The 22996-nt window shown below is 37.2% G+C and overlaps 1 protein-coding gene across 1 annotated transcript in view; it reads right to left on the bottom strand.

Moving 5' to 3' along the window:
* KPNA1 (karyopherin subunit alpha 1) overlaps nt 1-22996 on the bottom strand; it is a 69301-nt gene that overhangs the window by 36626 nt on the left and 9679 nt on the right. The window contains exons 2-3 of the mRNA XM_018045578.1: nt 6352-6485; nt 1417-1524 (exon numbers count right to left, since the gene is read on the bottom strand). Coding sequence (XP_017901067.1) covers nt 1417-1524; nt 6352-6480 — 237 coding nt within the window. The 5' untranslated portion in view covers nt 6481-6485. The remainder of the gene's footprint in view (nt 1-1416; nt 1525-6351; nt 6486-22996) is intronic.

A 22996-nucleotide genomic window follows, 5' to 3' on the forward strand; every position in this document is an offset into this window, starting at 1 on the left:
TAACAGTGGCTGCCAGTGGGAAAAGAAACTGGGTAAGGTAGAGGAGAAAGATTTTTCTTTTTTTGAAAATCATGCATATATATGATTTTTTAAAACATTACACACAACTGAACAAAATAAACTGAAAATCTAGACAAGTGTTATATCCATATAAATAAAGCATAATTTTTATCTGTTTATGTAACCCTCAAGAAAGTTACAAAATGGGTTATAATAGAAAATTTCAACAGTTGTGATGTAGAACCAATGTTTTAAAACCTATGAATATGCCCAATTTTGTACTTGGAATGAGTAACAAATTGGAAATTCCTTTTAAGCATGCCTTGTTATCAACATTTTTTTTCTTTAACTTTTTTTTAAAAACTTATTTGTTTTAATTGGAGGCTAATTACTTTACAATACTGTAGTGGTTTTTGCCATACATTCACATGAATCAGCCATGGGTGTACATGTGTCCCCCATCCTGAACCCCCTCCCCCCTCCCTCCCCATCCCATCCCTCAGGGTCATCTCAGTGCACCAGCATCGTGTCTCATGCATCAAACCTGGACTGGTGATCTATTTCACATATGATAATATACATGTTTCAATGCTATTCTCTCAAATCATTCCACCCTCGCCTTCTCCCACAGAGTCTAAAAGTCTGTTCTTTACATCTGTGAGTCTTGCTGTCTCGCATATAGGTTCACTGTTACCATCTTTCTAAATTCCATATATGTGCGTTAATATACTGTATTGGTGCTTTTCTTTCTGACTTACTTCACTCTGTATAATAGGCTCCAGTTTCATCCACCTCATTAGAACTGATTCAAATGCAAAAAATATGGACTGCTTCATGAACCTGCATGTCCTTCTTGCACACAGGACATGCTAATCTTCTCTGTATCGTTCCAATTTTAGTATATGTGCTGCCGAAGCAAGCACTTCTTTTACTTTTTATTTTGTATTGCGGTATGGCTGATTAACAAACAATATCATGACAGTTTCAGGCGAACAGCAAAGCCCTTGTTATCAACTTCTAAGGAATAATTTTATAACTATCTTTTAAAGTTTCAACAGCTGAATTAATTTTCATAATTTAGTTAATTCTGTTAAACTGTATGTAGGTTCAAAATATAATAAACACTTAATGAACCATGAGTTTACAGACATAGTTTCCTTTTAAAAATGAAACACCAGGTACTTTTTGGAGCCATCTAACCTATTTTTTTTTATTCTTTTCTTGGCTACACCTCATGGCCTCCAGGACCTCAGTTTCCCAACCATGGAATGTAGGCCACAGCCACGAAAGCCCAGAATCCTAATCACTACCACCAGGGAACTCCCCTACCTTTTTTTTTTTAACTCTAAAAAAGATCTAAACCTCGTATCTTCGTCAGAAAAAAGGAAAAAGCATTTATTTCATTATCCTACTTACTGGTGCCATCTCCATGTTATTAATCTGAGCCTCATGGAAGCCTCCATCTGACATAACTTCTTCTTCTGTTTCTTCTTCTGCTGTAGCAACATTTCTTCTCTTGAATAACTAAAAAATAAAAGATTGTTACTAAACTAACAAAGGTAGCTCAACATTCAAACACTAGGCATCCCACTTTTAAAAGGCAATAAAGATGGAGCTTTTTGAAAATCATTTAAAAAATTCTAACGTTTGTGCCTCCTTCAACCTTTCTGATGAGAAACTATTTCAGAATTCTCCAGTCTTTTAATCTAATGCAATTAACTACTAAAAGATATTATCACCAACACTTGATGAGGTAAAACTTACCAATAGAGGCCTGGACACTACGTGAGACATAAAAAAAAGTAAAGTTGAAAAAGAAGCAGGGCATGCTTGGTCATTTCACTCCTGAAGGAGTTGACAGGACAGACATACCAATACATCAGGAAAAATAGGATAAAAATGCTGGGATAACTTAATACCTCCCTCCTAATCCTAATGGATGGTGGATAAAGATTTCCTGACCTTCCCAATCTGTCCAGCAACCAATGATGACAAATGATGACTGCTTGAATGCTACTTTTAAAGCACCTACTAATTTGTGGAGGCAAAGGAGAATAGTTCTGATTAAAGGAAACCCACTACAGTGCCTTCTATTACATACTAGGAAGTACACTTATTCATTAAGCCATGGTAGAGTAACAACAACTTATCCTCTCGCCCCATATGACTAAAAAAAGCAGACAAAATCCCTAAAATAATAATTATCAGACACCAGATTGCAGGCAACAGAGGCAGTGATCCTTCAGAAGAAGAGAAACAAGATTAGTCCTATTGCCTCAGATTGCCTGGATGGAGTTTCTAGGCTACAGCACACTTAGAGTGAACCTAACAGGGTCAAGCAGCCCCCTCAACTGAGATGGCATTCAGAACCAAGGAGGCCAAGACATCTAGAATCTAAAGGCAGGATATTTAAGACAAAGAAATCAACAAAAAGAACAAACTCCAAAACCTGCAAAAGATTCCCCTTAATTAGCTTTGTACTGAAAAAACAGGTGGTGTGAGGAAACAGTCAAAAGCTGGAAAAGAAATTGCCTTCAAGGAGCATGCAGAATAATTTTAGAGGTCACACAGGTTAAGAAATTATTCATGTTTCACCTGGCTGGAATAGAAAAGTGTACAGTTCCCTGGTGGCTCAGATGGTAAAGAGCTCACCTGCAATGCTGGAGATCCAAGTTCCATCCCTGGGTTGGGAAGACCTAATATATGGGGCACTGAGTAGAATACTCAGAAGGGTACCGCCTCAGCAGTAAGGTAAATTAGTCCTAGATTATACATGCAAACTGGTTTCAAGTAACTTAACTATAAGCAATGACAAATTCAGAGAATTATACATATTAAAAGAATACAAAAACTCAAACAACAGGAGGTAAAAATTACAATGCTCTGTATTCAATCAATAACTACAAGCACACACAAGAGCTAAGAAAAGACTACCTATGAGGAAAAGAAAAGGCAATCATATCAATCAAAATCACCTAGAAATGAAAAAAATGGCAGAACTGGACAAGGAGTTAAAATAGTTAAAAATATATTCCATGTGTTCAAAACTACAAAAAAGTATAAACATGATGAGAGATTTTTTAAAAAATATTTTAAAAAAGCAAACCAAACACCTAGATATAAAAAGTACAACTTTATGAAAAGTATGTTGGGTGTGATTAAGAGCAGATACTGTAGAAGAAAAGATTAGGGAATTAAGGACATCACAAAATAAACGAGATGGAAAAAAAGGCTGAGAAAATATGTACAAAATGTAAGTCAGCTGTGTGACATCAAGTACTTATTGTACATGCAACTGGAGCCTCAAGGTGGGGGTAGGGAAATATATTTGGAAAATCAGTGGCCAAAACTTTTCCAAATCTGTGAAAAATACAAACCCACAAATCTAAAATCTCTAAGAACTCCAGGAAGAAATATGAAGAAAATATGATAGAACATTGTATCAAACTGTTTACATTCAGGAATCAAAAGATAAAAAACAAAGTAGCCAAAGGTAAAAGACATTTCACACGCAGGGAAACAAAGGTAAGATCGACAGAAGACTTGCTGCTGGAAACAATGGAAGCCGCTGAGTGTGGATCAAACACATTTAAAGTATCAAAAGAGACTCTGGTATAGCCACTACAGAAGTTCCTCAAAAAATGAAAGAAGAATGAAATTTTGCTATTTGCAACAAAGTGGATGAACCCAGAGAGGATTATGCTTAGTGAAATAAGTCAGAAAGAAAGACAATAGATGCTCTATGTTACCACTTATATGTAGAATTTAAAACAAAAAACAAATGTCAAAGGAGAAACAGACTCACAGATGGAAAAAAAATTCTCTTTCCTACATATATCATATACCAATGTTAGCTACGGTCATGATGTACACTGTATCCCCAGCATTTACGTATCTTGTACCTGGAAGTTTGTACCTTTGGACCACCTTCCTCCAATTCTCCCTTCCCTAATCATCCACCTCTGGTAACTACAAGTCTGATCTCTTTTTCTAGGAGTTCAGGTTTTTTGTTTTTAGATTCCACATATAAATACGTGTCTTTCTCTGGCTTATCTCACTCCACACAATGCCTTCAAATTCCATCCTTACTGTCTCAAAAAATGAGTTAAAAAAGACAGTAACTACCAAAACAATCATGATTTATATACAATATAAATTGTATATACCATATAAAATTATATACCATGAAATTGTCAACAAGTTATTCAATGGGAAAAGTTGGCTGTCTACAAGTTTTATCAATTTGCTTACTTCACAAGATATTTCTTGTAACTAAAAACATCAAGCAAACCTTCATGCTTTATCATTACAGTTCAAACAAACTTTTTAGCAGCATTATGTTACCTACTCACATTGAGTTAGCAAGATTCTGCTTATTTCAAAATAGTTACTATTTTAATAGTAACTATAAATTTCATCTTTTTATACATAAAAAAATAAAACTGACTCAATCAGAATGACATCAGCTAATAAATTTAAAATTTTGTTCTACTGGCGTCAAATAAACAAAGGTCATTTATATAGTGCAGCCTAAATAACAGATATTAAGTACTAGTCCACTGAAAGGAAAGCTCTAACAGCTCTGCTGTTATCTTCTGTGTACTTGGCAGCATCAATTCCTGTCCTACCCTCAAATCTAGCTGCACAGCTGGCCAAAGCCTGTGCCTTTTCCAGATAGATGACTGAGCAACTGTGAAAAGAGAAACAGTCCTTCAATCAATCTGCTTTTTACTGATGTTTACTATTTTACAAACTAGGCATGAAACAAGTACTGCTGTGATAGTAAGAAGCCTAATTTGCTTTACCAGTTCTCCCTACATAAGATGGCATATATGACACAACAAAATTAAAATTTTAAATAGAACAATATTTCAGAACCCTATCATACAAATGTATTAAGGCCCTATCACAGTTCCAGCTGTCATACAATGAAGATGACAGAAGGTCAACTACAAAGGTTTTTAGGCAGGTAAATGGGACCATACTTGCCACGGACAGAGCATCTGCCTTCAGACAATTGAATATGAAAAACTTATTTCGTTTATATAAATTTTACAACGAAGTCCAATAACATGAAGTTCCTATCACCAAGAAGAAAACAGTATAAAATAAATACTGTTATTGGCAGACTGCCATTACATCATCTTCAAATGGCTTTATGCTAAATATAACGCATAGTCTACTGGTTATATTCAGATCTATACTTGTTCTTGTGTGCATACACACATGTAATTCGTATTTACATGTGAATATAAAGATGTAACAGTGCTGTTAGCTCCAAATAGTGCAATTTACCCACAAAACAGAAGCTAAATAAGAGCTCATCCAAAGAAAATGTTCCATTTCACTAAGACACAGATGAATAAAGATGCAACAAGAAACCAAGAGAAACTCATCCTTTTATGAGTAAGTGGTTGCTTTCAAAAGATGGTAAAACAGACTGTTAAGAACTTAATTTGCTATACCTGGACTTCAAATAGTTGGATTATCCGGTGCAGTGTTATGCAAAAGAATAGTGTATGTTGAATAACTCACTGTAACTGTAAAATATTTATAACAGATTACCTATTTCTCAGGTATGAAGGGTACTGACTATTCACCTTCCTTTTATGGAGCTTTTTATAGTGTAGGGGTCAAATGGTCCTTCCAAACTGAAGTCTTAGCGAAAAAAAAAACCTAAAAAATTTCCTGGCCAAAAGTGATGGACCATTTGTCCTAAGGATTTTTAGAGAAAGGTAAAATGACGGTGAGTGTCAGATTCTCCTGCAGATGTTCTAAGGTTAAAATGATCAAAATCCTTGTCCTAAATGTCATTATGAATAATACAGAATTTAGGGGTGAAAAGATTGACTTCTTGAAATTTTGTTTAAAATACTAGGTACTAAAGAAATATAAAGATAGACACAAAGCAAGTACAGCAAACTGTTGACAAACAATGAACCCAAAGGATGCGTTTATAAGATTCAATATCTATTCTTTATTTCTGTACATGTTGATAAATTTTCAAATTAAACTTTAGAAAGAAAAGCAAGGGACCAATTCTCAAACTGGTCACTTCAGAATTCATTAATATACACACAGAATCTTAAAAGAAGTTGTAACTTTAGAAAAATAAAACAAATAGGCCAAAATATTAAGTAGTAATTAAATAGTAATTGGGAACATGAGAACCTCATTCCTACATTCGACATCACCTCCACTCCCATACCCCTAAAATAAGTTGATTTTATTGTTGGGAGGGGGATATATATATATAAAACATTATTAAAATTAAGATACAGGAAGGTGCAGCCAGGACTGAAATAGAACATTAAGTTCTTTAAGAACAATTAGTATGGGTAAAGGACTTACCTGCTCTTCTCTTTTCTGCTTACGTAACTGTAGTCCTTCTTCCTCCCTCCTTCTGCGCATCTCATCAGGATTCAGGGACTTATTTTTGTAACTTTTCAGGCGAAAGTTCTCTTTTCCTGGGGCAGTCATGATTTCTACAAAAATGAGAGGAAACAGAGGAGCTTAGCTTACTAGGAAGAGCTCTGTTACTTTAACAGTTCACTTTTTTAAATATATAAACGCCCAGACCTACCCCATAGGAATGTCTAAAGGCTAAACAGCTTTATTAAAGTCTGCAATTCAGTGTCTTTTAGCATATTCACAACTATATGCAATCAACACCAGTCAATTTTTAAACATTTTCACCACCTCAAAAAGCTATTGCTTCTAGTCTGGATATTTTATATGAATTGAATATATGTAATCTTCTGTGCCTGGTTTCTTCCACTTAGCATGGTATTTTCAAAGCTCATCCAAGTTGCAGCATATATTAGTACTTTATTCCTTTTTTACTGAATAATATCCCATTGTATAGATAAACTCCATTATATTGATCTACTCATCAAATGATGGACATTCGGGTTCTTTCCATTTTTTTTAGCTACTCTGAAATGTGCTTCCATAAACATTTATGGACATGTTTTTATACAGATCTGTTGTCATTTCTCGTGGGTATATATCTATATACTCCATTTAATCATTTCAAGAAGTGCCAAACTATTTTTCCAAAGTGGCTGCACCATTTTACATTTACAAAAGCAGTGTACAAGGGCTGCCAATTTCTCCACATTCTCACCAACACCTGTTATCACAACTTTTTTTTAAACTGAAGGATAGTTGATTTACAATACTTTGTTAGTTTCGGGTGTATAGCAAAGTATCACAACCTTTTGATTTCAGCCATTCTAGTGGGGCAGATGTCTTTAAACCTATTTGTTTGCCAATATACATCCTCCATAAAAATTTCTACTCAGATTCTTTGCCCATTTTTAAATTGGGTTGTCATTTTTACCACTGAGCTGTAAGGGTTCTTTATTCTACATAGAAGTCCCTGTCAGATATACGACTTGTTAATATTTTCTTCCATTTTATAGGTTGTCAAATTTTCACTTTCTTGATAGTACACTTTGTAATTTTTAATGTTTTATTTTTAGCCGCATCAGGTCTTAGTTGCAGCACACAGGCTTCTCTCTACTGGCAGTACAGACTTAGTTGCCTGCAGCATGCGGGATATCTCAGCTCCCTAATGAGGGATTGAACCTGTGTCTCCTGCAATGGAAGGTGGGTTCTTAACCACTGGACCACCAGGGAAGTCCCAATGTTATACTCTGAAGCACAAAGTTTTTAATATTCTTAGTGCCATACTTAGCAATTCTTAACCCTCAGCTTCATTCTAAGAGTTTTAGCGTCTTATCCCTTAAATTTAGACTTGTCATCCATTTTGAGTTAGGTATGGTTTGACGTTAAGGATCCAACTACATTATTTCGCATATGGCTACCAGTAGTTCCAGCACTACTGAAAAATGAAAAACCATTCTTTCTCTTTTGTATAGTCTTGATGCTCTTGTTGAAAATCAGTCGATTACAGATAGTTTTACTTCTCACCTTTCAATTCTATTCCCTTGATCTGTATGTGTATCCTTGTGCCAATTCCACAAAGCCTCGATTACCAATTTTTTTAAAGTAAGTCTTAACATCACAAAGTATGAATAGTATTTTATCATTTTTTTTTAAAGACTGTTTTGACTTGCCTAGATGGATGGATACACTATGAGTGTATTCCATGTGACTATTAGAATTCCATTTGACTTTTAGAATCAGTCTGTCAAGTTCTACAAGTCAGGTGGCATTCCAATATGAACTGCATGGAATCAGTAAATCAGTTTGGGGAGTACTGCCACCTTAATGTTAATCTTTCAACCCATGAAGACAATTTTTTTTTACTTAGATATTTAATGTCTTTCAACAAAGTCTTGTAGTTTTCAGAGTACATTTGTCAAATTTACTAAGTACTTTTATGCTACTGTAGATGGAACTATTTTCTTAATTTCACCTTTGAATTGTTCATAACAAATCTATATAAATACAATCAATTTTTATATGTTGATTTTTGTATCCCACAACCTTTCAGAACTGAACTTGTTAATGTATTAGTGGATTCTTTAGGATTTTTTGCGTACAAGATCATGTCACCTGCCAGAGATAGGTTTGCTACTTTCATTCCAATTCCTTTTCTTCTTCTTGCATAATTGCCACAATCAGAACTTCCAATACAATGTCATACAGAAGTGGAGAGTTGACAATCTTGTCTTACATTCCTGATTTTACAAGAATGTATCCAGTATTTCAACACCAACTGTGACGTCACCTTCCAAATTTTCATAAATGTTCTTTTTAATCATGTGTAGGAAGTTCTTTCTTAATGCATAGTTTTCATGCTTTTTCTTTTGATCAGTAAAGGGTATTAGAATTTTGTCCAAAAAATGTTTCCATCTGTTGCAAAAACTTTTGTTTTTTATTTACTGATATAGTATTACATAATTGGTGTGTGAACCTTACATTTATGGGATAAATGCCACTTAGTCATGCTGTATAAACCTTTTTATGTGTTGCTAACTTTAGTTTGCTAGTATTTTATTGAAAATTTTTGTGTTCATATTTGTAAGAGATATTGGTCTGTACTCCCCTTATGATGTCCTCAGCATCAGGGTAATATTAGCTTTATAAAATATGTTGGGGAGTATTCCTTTCAGTTTTTTGCAAGAGTTGGTGAAGAATTAGTCAATTCTTTAAATGTCTGGTAGAATTCAGCAGGCTAGGGCTTTTCTTTGCAGGAGTTTTTATGATTAATCCAATCTCTTCACTTGTTGCAGGTCTATTCAATTATCTGTTTCAGCCAGTTTTAGCCTTTCCAAAAGTATGTGTCCATTTTACCTAAGCTATGAAACTTACTGGGGTAGGAAATGGCAACCCACTTCAGTATTCTTGCTGGAAAATTCCATGGACACAGGAGCCTGATGGGGTACAGTTCCTGGGATCACAAAGAGTCAAACAGCACTAAGCATGCACGAATGCATGTAACATTGGTACACAGCTGGTCATAAGATTCCTTTATCATTCTCTTATTTTTAGTTATGTTCCTTCTTCCATCTCTGACTCTAGCAATTTGAGTTTTCTTTCTCAACCTAGCTAAGGTTTCTCCATCTCTGACTCTAGTAATTTGAGTCTTCTTTCTCAACCTAGCTAAGGTTTCTCAATTTTGTTGGTCTCCTCAAAGAACCAGTTTTTGGCTTACTTAATTTTCTCTACTGTTCTTCTATTTTCTAGTTCATTAATTTTTATCTTATTTTTACTACTTCCATCCTTCTATTTTGCTCTTCTTTTTCCAGTGACTTACTAAAGAAGGTTAGGTTATTGATTTGAGATCTTTCCTCTTTCTTGAGGCATTTATTGCTAGAAATTTCCCTCTAAGCACTGCTTTAGTTGTAGTCCCTAAGTTTTCTTAGATGCTAACTTCATTTTCACTTATCTTAAAAGCATTTCCTGATTTCCCTTTCTTTTTCTTCTTTGACCCACAGACTATTTCGGAATATGTTCCTTAACTTCCACATGTTTATGAGTTCCCCAAATTCCTTTCTGCTTTCATTTCTAATTCTCTACATGGCGGTCAGAGAACAACCTTTGTACTATTTCAATCCTCTTAAATGTGTTGGGTTTGTCTTGTGGCCCAGCACGCGGTGTGTCCTAAAATATGTCCCACATGCATTTGAGAATAATATACACGTTCTGCTGTTGCTAGGTGGTGATGTGTTCTATACATATCTGCTGGGTCTAGTTGGTTTATAGTGTTGTTTCATTTTTATTTTTTTATTAAAGGATCATTGCTTTACAGAATTTCATTGTTTTCTGTCAAACTTCAACATGAATCAGCCATAGGTATACATATATTCTCTCCCCATCCCACCCTTCTAGGTTGATTCAGAGCCCCTGTTTGAGTTTCCTGAGCCATAAAGCAAACTCCCGTTGACCATCTATTGTACATATGGTCATGTAAGTCTCCATGTTACTTTTCCCATACATCTCACCCTCCGCATGTCCATATATAGCGGTGTTTCTTTGCTGACCTTATGCTAAGTGGTTCTGTCCATTATTAAAAGTACAGTAATTGAAGTCTCCCAACCATTATTGTTGAACTATTATTTCCTTTTCTTTCCTGTCAGTTTTTGCTTCATGTATTTTGATGCTATTATTAGGTACATATAATAATTTGGACCTATCTAGTGGATTGACCCTTTTATCACCATAAAGTGTCTCTCTTTATCTCTAGTAACATTGTTTGGTTTTTTTAATATAAATTTATTTTAATTGGAGGCTAATTACTTTACAGTATTGTATTGGTTTTGCCATACATCAACATGAATCCGCCACGGGTGTACACGTGTTCATTCTTTGTTTTAAAATCTATTCTGTTATTGGTATAGCCACTCCAGCTTCTTCCTAGTTGCTACTTATTCATCTTTTTCCATACTTATACGTTAGATGTATCCGTATGTTTGAACTTATAATATGTCTCAGTGATTTCCCTAGCAGTTCAGTGGTTAGGACTCCACACTTCCATTGCAGGGAGCATGGGTTCAATCTCCAGTCAAGGAACTAAGATCCCATGTGCCACGATCCAGCCAAAAAATAAAATAAGGTAAATAACGTATGTCTCTTATAGAGAGTATATAGTTGGATATAGTCTGACAATTTCTGCATTTCTAATTAGACTGTTTACTTAATTCATATTTAGTGTTATTACTGATACAGTTGGCATGATGACTGCTTTTTCATTTTTTATTTTCTGTCTCATGTCTTTTATTCCTCTATTACTGCTTTCTTTTGTAATAAATATTTTTTAATGAAGCAGTTAAAATTTTCTACAGTGATTTTTCACTGTATTTTTTTGTTTTTTCCCCCTATGAGTTACTCAAGGGCTTTCCATACACTTTCATTTCTCAGAATCAGCTTCAGACTTAACACTCCCTAAATTCCAAGGACATATAGAAACATTATGTTATATAATTCTATCCCTTTTCTCATTTTATCATACTGTTGTTATATAATGTTACAAACCCAACAACAGTTATTATTACTTTATCATCTATGTTATTTCCTTAGCTTAACGTAGGTTTGTTCCCACTCACCTAACCCTGAGCTGTTATTAGCAGATACATTTCAAATCTATTACATTTCTACAGGCCCAAGAATATATCACACTAAGGCCCCTGCACATGAAGTTTCACGCTGCGAACATGCACTCACATGTCCGATCGCGCAAGGCCGTCCCCGTTCTGGTGCACGCTGTCACAGGCATGCATCCATGGTAAGTGGCCGTGCTCCTGTGTGTGTACTTCACTCTACTGTACTGCATGTTGCTGTTGTTCAGTCACTAAGTCATCTCCGACTCTATGCAACCTCATCGACTGCAGCATGCCAAGCTTCCCTTTCCTTTGCTACCTCCTGGAATTTGCTCAAACTCACATCCACTGACTCAGTGATGCCATCCAAACATCTCGTCCTCTGTCATTCCCTTCTCCTCCTGCCCTCAATCTTTCCCAGTATGATGGTCTTTTCCAAAGAGCTGGCTCAGTGTCATGTCAGGATGGCCGAGTGGTCTAAGGCACCAGACTCAAGATTCTATCTTCCAAAGAGCTGGCTCTTTGCATCAGGTGGCCAAAGTATTAGAGCTTCAGCGTCAGTCTTTCCAATGAACATCAAGGGCTGATTTCCTTAAGGATTTACTAGTCTGATCTCCCTGTTGTCCCAGAGATTCTCAAGAGTCTTCTCTAGCACCACAATTCGAAAACATCAATTCTTTGGCACTCATTCTTCTTAGTATCTTTATTTCAAGCCCAGGATGTACAGAAACAAATGTAAAAGCAGCAGTGACATAAGCTGGTACTGCTAAGATACTAAGTGCCAAGCAATAATGATAGAAACAAAAGTGAAAATAACTGAGAGAGCAGAGTAAGAAGAGGAAGTAACTTAAGAACTGAAGAGATTCACAATGCAGGGAACTGCAAGGGGATTTTCTTTATTTGAGAAAGCACTGTTAAGTTTTTGAGGCAAGGACCCAAATGTAGAATAGTACATGAAGGTTGCAACAGCTGTTCAGAATGCAATCCAGTGATACCATGTCACCTACGACAAGAACAGAGCTACTACCCAGACATGACTGGATCCTTTTTTCAAGAAGGTAGATTGAACGGAATCCAGCAAGGAACCAGAACCTGTGCCATCAATGTCAGGCATGAGTAAAATTGCAGCATGCTTTCCGTCTCCTATTGCTGACGATCCTTCAGCTCTACCGTTTCCCATCTCCTCTCCCTACTCTAGTCAGCAGCTCTTCTTGCCTGTTCCCTCAATGCCAGCCCCTGTATACCAGCTGTTGTACTTTATGATTGTACTTTTCAAGGTACTGTACTGAAGATTAAAAATGTTCATTTTTGTTTTTTTCATGTATTATTTTTATGAAAAGTATTATAAACTTATTATAGTATAGTACTGTTGGTATAAAGATGGTTGTGTTAATTAGGTACCTAGACTAACTTTGTTGGACTTATGAACAAATTGGACTTATGAATGTGCTCTCAGAACAGAGCTCATTTGTATGCAGGGGATTTACTGTACACACATTATTTTATACATCTGCTTTTAAAATCAGTTTTATCGCCATGAATACTTTTCCACTTTTTTCTCCTCTTTTCTTCTGGTACTCTCATTATGTACACTGTGGTGCAGTTAATGGTGCCCCACATTCCTCTGAGGCACTTTTCAATTTTATTCATTTTTTTCCTCTCCTTTCCTTGGATTTCTACAGATCTATTTCCAGTTCACTAATTCTTTCTTTCCACCAGTTCAAATCTTACTATTGAGCCCCCTAATTTTTCATAGTTATGCTGCTGCTGCTAAATCGCTTCATTCGTGTCTGACTCTGTGCGACCCCAGAGACGGCAGCCCACCACCAGGCTCCCCCGTCCCTGGGATTCTCCAGGCAAGAACACTGGAGTGGGGTGCCATTTCCCTCTCCAATGCATGAAAGTGAAAAGTGAAAGTGAAGTTGCTCAGTCGTGTCCAACTCCTAGCGACCCCAAGGACTGCAGCCTACCAGGCACTTCTGCCCATGGGATTTGCCAGGCAAGAGTACTGGAGTGGGGTGCCATTGCCTTCTCCGTTTCATAGTTATAGTACTTTTCAATTCCAGAATTTCCACTTGGTTCTTCTTCTGAATTTCTGTCCCTTGATTGTTAGTATCTATTTCACATGGGTTGTCATCATATTTGACTTCTTTGATGAAGGTTTCCTTTGATTCTTTGAATACATTTATAATGATTACTTCAAAGCCTATTTCTATTAACTCCAACATCTTTTCTCACAGGCAGTTTCTACTGTCTGTTCTTCCCAGTGTATCAGCCATATTTTCCTGGGTTTTGTTTTTGTTTGCACATCTTTTACCTTTTTACTGGGAACTCACCATCTTTTATAATACTATGTGGCAACTCTGAGTACACTCCTCCATCTTTGAGGTTTTATATTTTTATTTGCTTACTTGTTTAGCAATCTGCTGTTTTATTTTAAAGTCCACTTTCCTACCACACACACCCAGCCACTTGGAGTGTTAAACATCTGACGTTGATCCTAAGGGGGAAATAGCCTAGATATGCCCAAAGTCATCTTGCCCTAACAGTAATTTGTCAGGACTCTTTCTGTAACTACTCCCAGATATTAACCTCCACTTATTGCCAGCTGATCACTCTACTGTTTTAAACAACAGCTTCAGGCACAAATTGTGCTACAGAGAAATCCAATCAGATTCAGGCTCCTTTGAAGGAGTAGTTTCAAGTCATAGTTTGACATTCACTGTCCCCAGAAAGGCTCCTTCCAGCTGTCTCTTATCCCAGGTTCTTGCTGGCAAACTCAATGGCCTGCAGTTTAGTTTGTATCTTCTTGAATCTACAAATGTTCCAACTGCCTTTGGGAGGTAGTTTTCACATTCAATCTCCACTGTTTGTGAAAGTACTCTTAGGTTTGAACTTCTCCAGCTCTACTGCAAATGAAGTCAGTTCCTTGAGGCAGAGATTAAGAGCTATGTTTTATGACCTGTTTCTCTCCTCTCAGTTCAGTTCAGTCTTGCAACCCACGGACTGCAGCACACCAGGCCTCCCTGTCCATCACCAACTCCCGGAGTTTACTCAAACTCATGTCCACTGAGTTAGTAATGCCATTCAACCATCTCATCGTCTGTGGTCCCCTTCTCCTCCAACTTACCCCCAAGCAAAACCTCTGAATCGAGGCTCTCAAGATGAGGATGTGGACAACAGCTCATTTTTTGGAGTGACATCCATTTAGGAACTGAGTATTTGGTGGTGGACAGGTAGCAAACAGAGATTGTCTCTCCTGACACAGAGCTACCACCTTACAACCTACAGAAAAGGTGATCTATTCCCTAGCAGCTCTGTTACCAAGGTAACCCTTTATTCCACAAGTAGGGGCTGGACAGAAGGTAGCCCCCTACTTTTGCAACACACTGGCCCAGAACTTAGCCTCAACAGCAGGCATCTGGGGGTAGGATGAGAAATCCTGATGTCCTGCTTCTCCTAGGAAGAAAACATTCCTTCCAGCAGAAGTTGCGCATTTACTGTATGCCCTAGAACTATTTCCAAATCTCTAAGAAGTTGCTTTTTAATAGTTTTCCTCTGTTGTACTAGTGACCAGGTCTGCAGAGTTCTTATGCTACCAGACTTAAAAGTCAAAGAAACAGTTATTTTTAAGATGATTTTGATGCAAGCCTGGTTTGAGAATCACTGATTGATAATGTCCTATGTCACGTCACCTATTTTACTTGAATCTCTTTAAAAAACAAAAAAGTGTACAGGGCAAGAATTATTATTTTCATCCTTTACAGGGAAGGACTCAGGAGGCTCACAGATAATTAAGGTCAAATAAGGTCATAAGGACGGGGCCTTAATCCAATAGAGTGGGTGTTCTTACCAGGGCAAGAGACACCAGAGACCTCTACCTACACCCCCTGCCCTGTGCTCAGACGAGAAGTTATGTGAGAAAAGACAGAAGGTGACCATCTGCAAGTCAGGAAGAGAGGCCTTACCAGAAGCCAACCCTGCTGGAACCTTGATCTTAAACATGTAGCCTCCAGAACTGTGAGAAAATGAATTTCTGTTGTTTAATAAATCACCCAATCTGTGGTACTTTTTTAATGGCAGCCCAGGCAGACTAATACATATACCCAGTGGTATTTTGTTAGATAGACTGAAAGACTGGTGCAATGCAGATGAGAATTTGCAAATAATTCTGAAGGAATCATAACTTGTGATGCTGAGAAAGGACATAGAGAACAGTTGGATTACTAAGGCAAGTAGCATTTTGGTTCTGAAATATCACAGGACAGCATATTATCAACAGTGCTGCAATGATATCCAAATTGAAGAATCAGAAGTTTCAGGTTAAAGATACAGTAGTATAGAAACAGGGCAAGATCCAGATAAAGTTTACAACCAAAATCGATTAGATTTAAATAACTAGAAGCCTAGATTCAACATGGAGCTGGAAGGGCAAGCAATTAAGGAAAGGCAAAGTGGGAACACAGCGTACACATACAGAGAGAGAAAAAATGATAACATAAATGGAGCAGAAGGTAAACTGAACAACTGGGGAAGGCGGATGAAAGGTAAACAGGTGGGCTTTGTACATTTCGTCTATAAGATTTAAATATTTCAAAAAATTTTTAAGCTAGAAAAACTCTAAAGAGGAAAGAAATGGTCACACAAAACTTAATTATTCATTTGCTTTTTATTAAAGTGACATAAGAAGCAAGTCCAGAGAAGAGGTCTGGCACTGGAGCCCTATTTTCAAATTTACTTCTAAGCACCAAGATGTAGGGAAGATACTAAAATTCTGTGAATCTGGGTTTCCTTATTAGCACTATGGAGATCATACTTCATAAGGTGAAGAGAAGTAACATATGAAAGCATACTTCCACTGTTTGGCCCATATATAGATCACACCTGATATTTGTGTAATGAAGAAATGGCTATAAATAGCTCTAAATGTTCAAAAAAAGATCTCATCTGACTAAACTGATCAGGGGTGGCTTCATAGAGAAGATGGTGTTTCAGCAAGGTTGTGAGGCATAGATAGGACTACAGGGGCTAAAAGAGAAAGACCCACAAAGGCGGAGACCTTAGAAAGAACAACCTTAGAAAGAACTGACAATGGAGAAGGAAATGGCAGCCCACTCCAGTGTTCTTGCCTCGAGAATCCCAGTGACGGGGGAGCCTGGTGGGCTGCCGTCTGTGGGGTCACACAGAGTCGGACACGACTGAAGCGACTTAGCATGATAGAACACAGTCAAGTAGAGCAGTATATACTGGAGACTGAAGAAAGAGAGAGACAGGATCTCGTAGAGAAATGAAACTAAGCCAACCCATTTTTGCAGGTTCATTTGTTCACCTGTCATGTGCTTGAATTCACCTCACTGTACATTACATTTTTATATACACAGTTTATGTGTTCCCTCTAAAAAAAGAAAAAGAAAGAAAGAACTGACAAGAACAGTAGTAAGTCATGTTTGATTAGAGCAACTCTTCTTTAAAAGAAGTAAGTACACATGAGAAATGCAAAGGCCTCTTGGTTTTTTTAATTACTTCTTTGGTTAAATTTTGGTATCAAAGAACTCACAAATGACTCCAACATTCTAATAATTTCTACCATTCATACAGTGCACCTGTGTCTTTGAATTTCAAAACATTAAAAAAGAAGACAGACAGACACTATCAGTTCAGTTGCTCAGTCGTGTCCGACTCTTTGCAACCCCATGAATCGCAGCACGCCAGGCCTCCCTGTATGGAAGGGTATAAAAAGAAAATGAAAGTGTATCTCCCTCACTGTTTCTAAAGATAGCCACTATCAAGTTTTCCATATATCTTTTTAAGAATTGGTTATACAAACACATACATATCCTTTCAGTTATTACTGTATACTGACAGAGCAATTCTATACCCAGTTTTGCACTCTGCATCAACTTTCAACTTTCCTAGAGAGCTTTATCATTTTTAACAACATAGTAATTTTTATAGCATAATAACTAGACCAGACACATCACTCACAATTAAGCCTGACTTCAACTTTCTCTTTAATGGCAGCCCAAGCGGACTAATACATACACCCAGTGGTATTTTGTTAGACAGACTGAAAGACTGGTGCAATGCAGATGAGAATTTGCAAATAATTCTGAAGGAATCACAACTAAAGGTGCTGAGAAAGGACACAGAGAACAGTTGGATTCCTATGTTGGATTCCTATTCCTAGAAATAGGAATAACAGTTAGATTCCTATTCCTGGGATTTCTATTGGGGCTTCCCTGATAGCTCAGTTGGTAAAGAATCCTCCTGCAATGCAGGAGACTCCAGTTAGATTTCTGGGTCGGGAAGATCTACTGGAGAAGGGATAGGCTACCCACTCCAGTATTCTTGGGCTTCCCTTGTGGCACAGCTGGTAAAGAATCCACCTGCAATGTGGGAGATCTGGGTTCAATCCCTGGGTTGGGAAGATTCCCTGGAGAAGGGAACAGCTACCCACTCCAGTATTCCGGCCTGGAGAATTCCATAGACTGTATAGTCCATAAGGTTGCAAAAAGTAGGACACAACTGTGAGCAACTTTCACTTCACTTCAACTTTCTATTACAAACAATGCTGTAACCAATATTCTCTCTCATGTATTTGTAATTATATCCATAAATGAAATAAAAACAATGGAATCTCAAGGTCAAAAATACGTTCATTTAAAATTTTAATACTGTCAAAGTTCCCTCTAAACTACTGCACCAATGTACCAGTGAGTGAGTGCAACAGTTCCCCACCACCATCATCACTAACCAAAGGCTCATTCAAAATTTTCCACATCTGACAGTATGACACGTGAACAAAAAATGTTTCTCATGAACACTATTTCCATAATACTCTCAGTTATATGCTTTTTTCACTTTCACTCATAAGTTTTTCAGAGGTATGCTAATGAGATGATATCAGCGGTCTTGGGCCTAAAGGAATGTTTGTTGTATATCTTATGTTTTAAAATGTAATCTTTATTTCTAAAACAATAACTATTAACAGATACACAATAATATGAAAGTTTTTCAGGATCCTTAGTCCGTGTAAATCTGACACCAAAATATTGAGAATCTTTGGTTCAGATAATCTTCTCTGTCTTAAGAGGGGGAAAACAATCCTTTGATGTTCAGACAGCATTCAATTCATAGATTAAGGAAACATATTTACAATAGTGTATCTGTTTGGTCAGAAATTATGTATTTCCACTTATCTCTTCTGTTACAATGATAAATGTAATGTGTCCTTCCATTATATTATAACTGGTCATTGTTTATAGGAAAATTACTATTATATGGTAATTTTTTAAAGCCAGCCACTGAATTAAATCAGCTACTGAATTCTGTTTCTGATACTTTCAGCTGACATTCCTGACACGTTTTTGGGGGTTTTTTTAAAGCTTATGTTTATTGGGGTATAATTTACATTCAAACTGTGGAAAATTCTTAAAGAGATAGGAATACCAAACCACCTTACCTGCCTCCTGAGAAACCTGTATGCAGGTCAAGCAGCAGCAGTTAGAACAGGACATGGAACGAAGGACTGGGAAAGGACTACATCAAGGATGTATTTTTTATTTATTTAACTTATATGTAGGGAACATCATGCAAAATGCTGGGCTGGATCAAACACAAGCTGAAATCAAGATTGCCTGGAGCAACATCAATAACCTCAGATATGCAGATGACACCACCCTAATGGTAGGAAGCGAAGAGGACTAAAGAGCCTCTTGATGAAGGTGAAAGAGGAGAGTGAAAAACCTGGCTTAAAACTTGACATTCAAAAAACTAAGATCATGGCATCTGGTCCCCTCACTTCATGGCACATAGATGGGGAAAAAAATGGAAACAGTGAAAGACTTTATTTTCTTGGGCTCCAAAATCACTGCAGATGGTGACTGCAGCCATGAAATTAAAAGACACTTTCTCCTTGGAAGGAAAGCTATGACAAACCTAGACAGTATATTAAAACAGAGACATTACTTTGCCCACAAAGGTCCATATAGTCAAAGCTATGGTTTTTCCAGTAGTCATGTATGGATATGAGAGTTGGATTATAAAGGCTGAGCATAGAAGAACTGATGTTTTCAAACTGTGGTATTGGAGAAGACTCTTTGAGTTTCAATGGACGCTGAGTTTGAGCAAACTCCTGGAGGTAGTGAAGGACAGGGAAGCTTGGCATGCTGCAGTCCATGGAGTCACAGAGTCAGCCACAACTGAGCAGCTGAACAACAGCAACAAAATTTACATACAGTAAAACTTGCCATTTAAGTAAACATCATGACTATGAAGATGAGAGCATTTTTCGCACCTACAAAAACTTCAGTCAGGTCCCTCAGTAATAAATCCACTTGCCCCAATCCCAAGCAAACTGTCCCTATAATCTTCATTTTCCAGAATGTCAAATAAATGGAGCCATACAAAACGTAGCATTTTGCATGTGGCTTCTTTCACTCAGTATTAACTAATTTGAGCTACCTTCATATTGTTGTCTCTATTAGTAACCGATTTATTTTATTGCTGAATTATATTCCATTGTATTTCACAATATGCTTATCTATTCACCAGTGATGGACATCTAGATCGCAGTTTGGGGTCATGATGAATAAACTACTATAAACATTCATATATAGCTTCTGTTTAGATAAATGAAGAGTGAGACTGCTGGGTCATACAAATCGACTGGAGAAGGAAATGGCAACCCACACCAGTATTCTTGCGTGGAAAATCCCATGGACAGGAGCCTGGCAGGCTACACTCCATGGGGTTGCAATAGTCAGACACGACTTAGCAACTAAACCACCACCATGGTAGGTGTATGTTTAACTTTACAAGAAATTGTCAAACTGCTTTCTACAGGGGCCATAGTATCATGCATCTCTACCAGCAATTTAGATAGCACCAGGTGTGTCATAGCAGAGATAGTTAAAAAAATCACATGTAAGTACCACCCATCCGTATCTATGTCACTAAAGTTAAAAACCAAATGTATGTTGAATTAGATCAAATGTCTTTTTGGCAGTTATTAAAATGGTTATTGTTTATCTCCTCTGACACATAAAATATGTGAGATATTAATACATTTCTTAACAATGATTGCTGACTCCTGGAATAAACATATTTGGTCACAGTGTATTATTCTTTATTAGTTTTCTTAATAATGTTTAAATCAGTATCCATACATGAGATTGATTATTTAATAAAATACCCTCCTCCCTCTTTGGGTGGATATTGTATTCACCACATGATTCCAGTTTTATGACATTCTGAAGAGGCAAAACTATTTAAAAGATCAGCGGTTGCCGGGGTTTAAGGGATGAATAACAAAGTGCAAGACGATTTTGGAGGCAGTGAACCTATTCTGTTGGATACTGTAACAGCTGATGTATGTCATTTTACTTTTGTCAAAACCCACAGAGTGTACAACTCCAAGAATGAACTTAAATGTAGCCTACTGGCTTTGGGTGATAATGATGCATCAGTGTTCACTGGATTATAACCAATGTACCACTCTGGTGAAAATGAAGTGGTGAGGGACACTGTGTGTATATGGGGTAGGCCGTAGATGGGAACTCAGTAGTTTCCATTCAGTTCTGCTGGGAACCTAAAATTGCTCTAATAGTCAACATTTTTTAAAAAATCAAGGATTTCTTCGCAAATGAAATAAATGAGACTGAGTTCTCTCTGTGCATGGGAATGAGGAGATTATATTTGCTGCGTGGGAGGTTTTTTGAAAAATAGACACAACTGTCCTTTCAAAAATTTGAAGTAATAGGTCTGACACATACCAGGTCTCCAGTGTTGTTTCTTCTTTCAAACATTACCAAGTGTATTCTGACACACATCTGCATGCAACTGAAAATCTCCACAGTGGAAGCAAAAGTTTTACTGGAAACGGATGCAAAATAATTTTGTCTCCCTTGTGGCTCAGGGGGTAAAGAATTTGCCTGCAATGTAGGAGATCAGGGTTCAATCCCTGGGTCAGGAAGATCTCCTGGAGAAGGGAAGGGCAACCCTCTGTCCTGGAAAATCCCACGGACAGGGGAACCTGGAGGGTTACAGTCCATGGGTTCTCAAAGAATCAGACACAACTTAGCGACTAACACTCTTTTCATTTCAATGCAAAACACAACTGAAATGTAGGCTGCAGTTGGATTGAAGAGAGCTCAGGTAACAAAGAAATGAAATCATTTCTATAGAGATTTATAATCAAATGGACATGTAATAGAATGAGAAAATTATCTTTATACTAAGCAAACATCTTTAGGATATTATCACCTAAGTGATTAACTTAAAAACTTAAGTTACTGCCAATAACTTTGCACTCTCTCAGGAACCAGAAGCCTTTAAAATTAAAGACATTATGCCCGATTTTTCTCATTTTCTAGGAAAATACAGCCCCAAAAGCAATAAAGTTAAAACCAAGATGCAAAACTGGTGGTAAAACAGAAATGTACTCTTCCAAAATGAAATCTCCCAATTTCCCCTTCATGTCTATTTAGTTAAAATAATCAAAATTTGCCTATTATTCCATCCAAAGTGTTTGATTTTATCTATTCCTATCTATTCTCACTGTCACCCGTCTGATCTAGGTGCCTATCATACAGATAGATAACTTGTAGTTGCTCAGTTGCTAAGTCATGTCCAATTCTTTACAACTAGATAACTGCAACAGCTCTAACCACCCTTCCTTAACCTCAGACTCTGGTTTTTAATTCATCCTTCACACAGCTCTCAAATTAATCTTAACACTTTGTCACTGCATAATTTCAATGTCTAAGAACCAGTGGTCATGTATGGATGTGAGAGTTGGACTGTGAAGAAAGCTGAGCACCAAAGAATTGATGCTTTTGAACTGTAGTGTTGGAGAAGACTCTTTAAAGTCCCTTGGACTGCAAGGGGATCCAACCAGTCCATCCTAAAGGAGACCAGTCCTGGGTGTTCATTGGAAGGGCTGATGCTAAAGCTGAAATTCCAGTACTTTGGCCACCTCATGTGAAGAGCTGACTCACTGAAAAAGACCCTGATGCTGGGAGGGATTGGGGGCAGGAGGAGAAGGGGACAACAGAGGATGAGATGGCTGGATGGCATCACCGACTCGATGGACATGAGTCTGAGTGAACTCCGGGAGTTGGTGATGGACAGTGAGGCCTGGCGTGCTGTGATTCATGGGGTCGCAAAGAGTCGGACACAACTGAGCGACTGAAGTCAACTGAACTAAAAAACCTAGAATGAGTTTTTAGCATTTCTTAGATCAAATCTGAACTTCTCTGCCCTACAAGTTCCTTTGGCCTTGATTAATTCAATACTCTTTCCACTCTTCATCACCAGTCTATACCCAAAATACAATGAGTGTAGAGACATTTTTATTATATTGGTATACACTATATTCAGTATGCTGAGTCAATCCAAGCAGTCAATAAATCCCAAACACATGCTAACCACTGTAAATATTTAACATTCACAGTATTCTTTGTGCAACACTATAAAATGTTAGTATA

Source organism: Capra hircus, chromosome 1, assembly GCF_001704415.2.
Source record: "Capra hircus breed San Clemente chromosome 1, ASM170441v1, whole genome shotgun sequence".
Lineage (NCBI taxonomy): Eukaryota > Metazoa > Chordata > Mammalia > Artiodactyla > Bovidae > Capra > Capra hircus.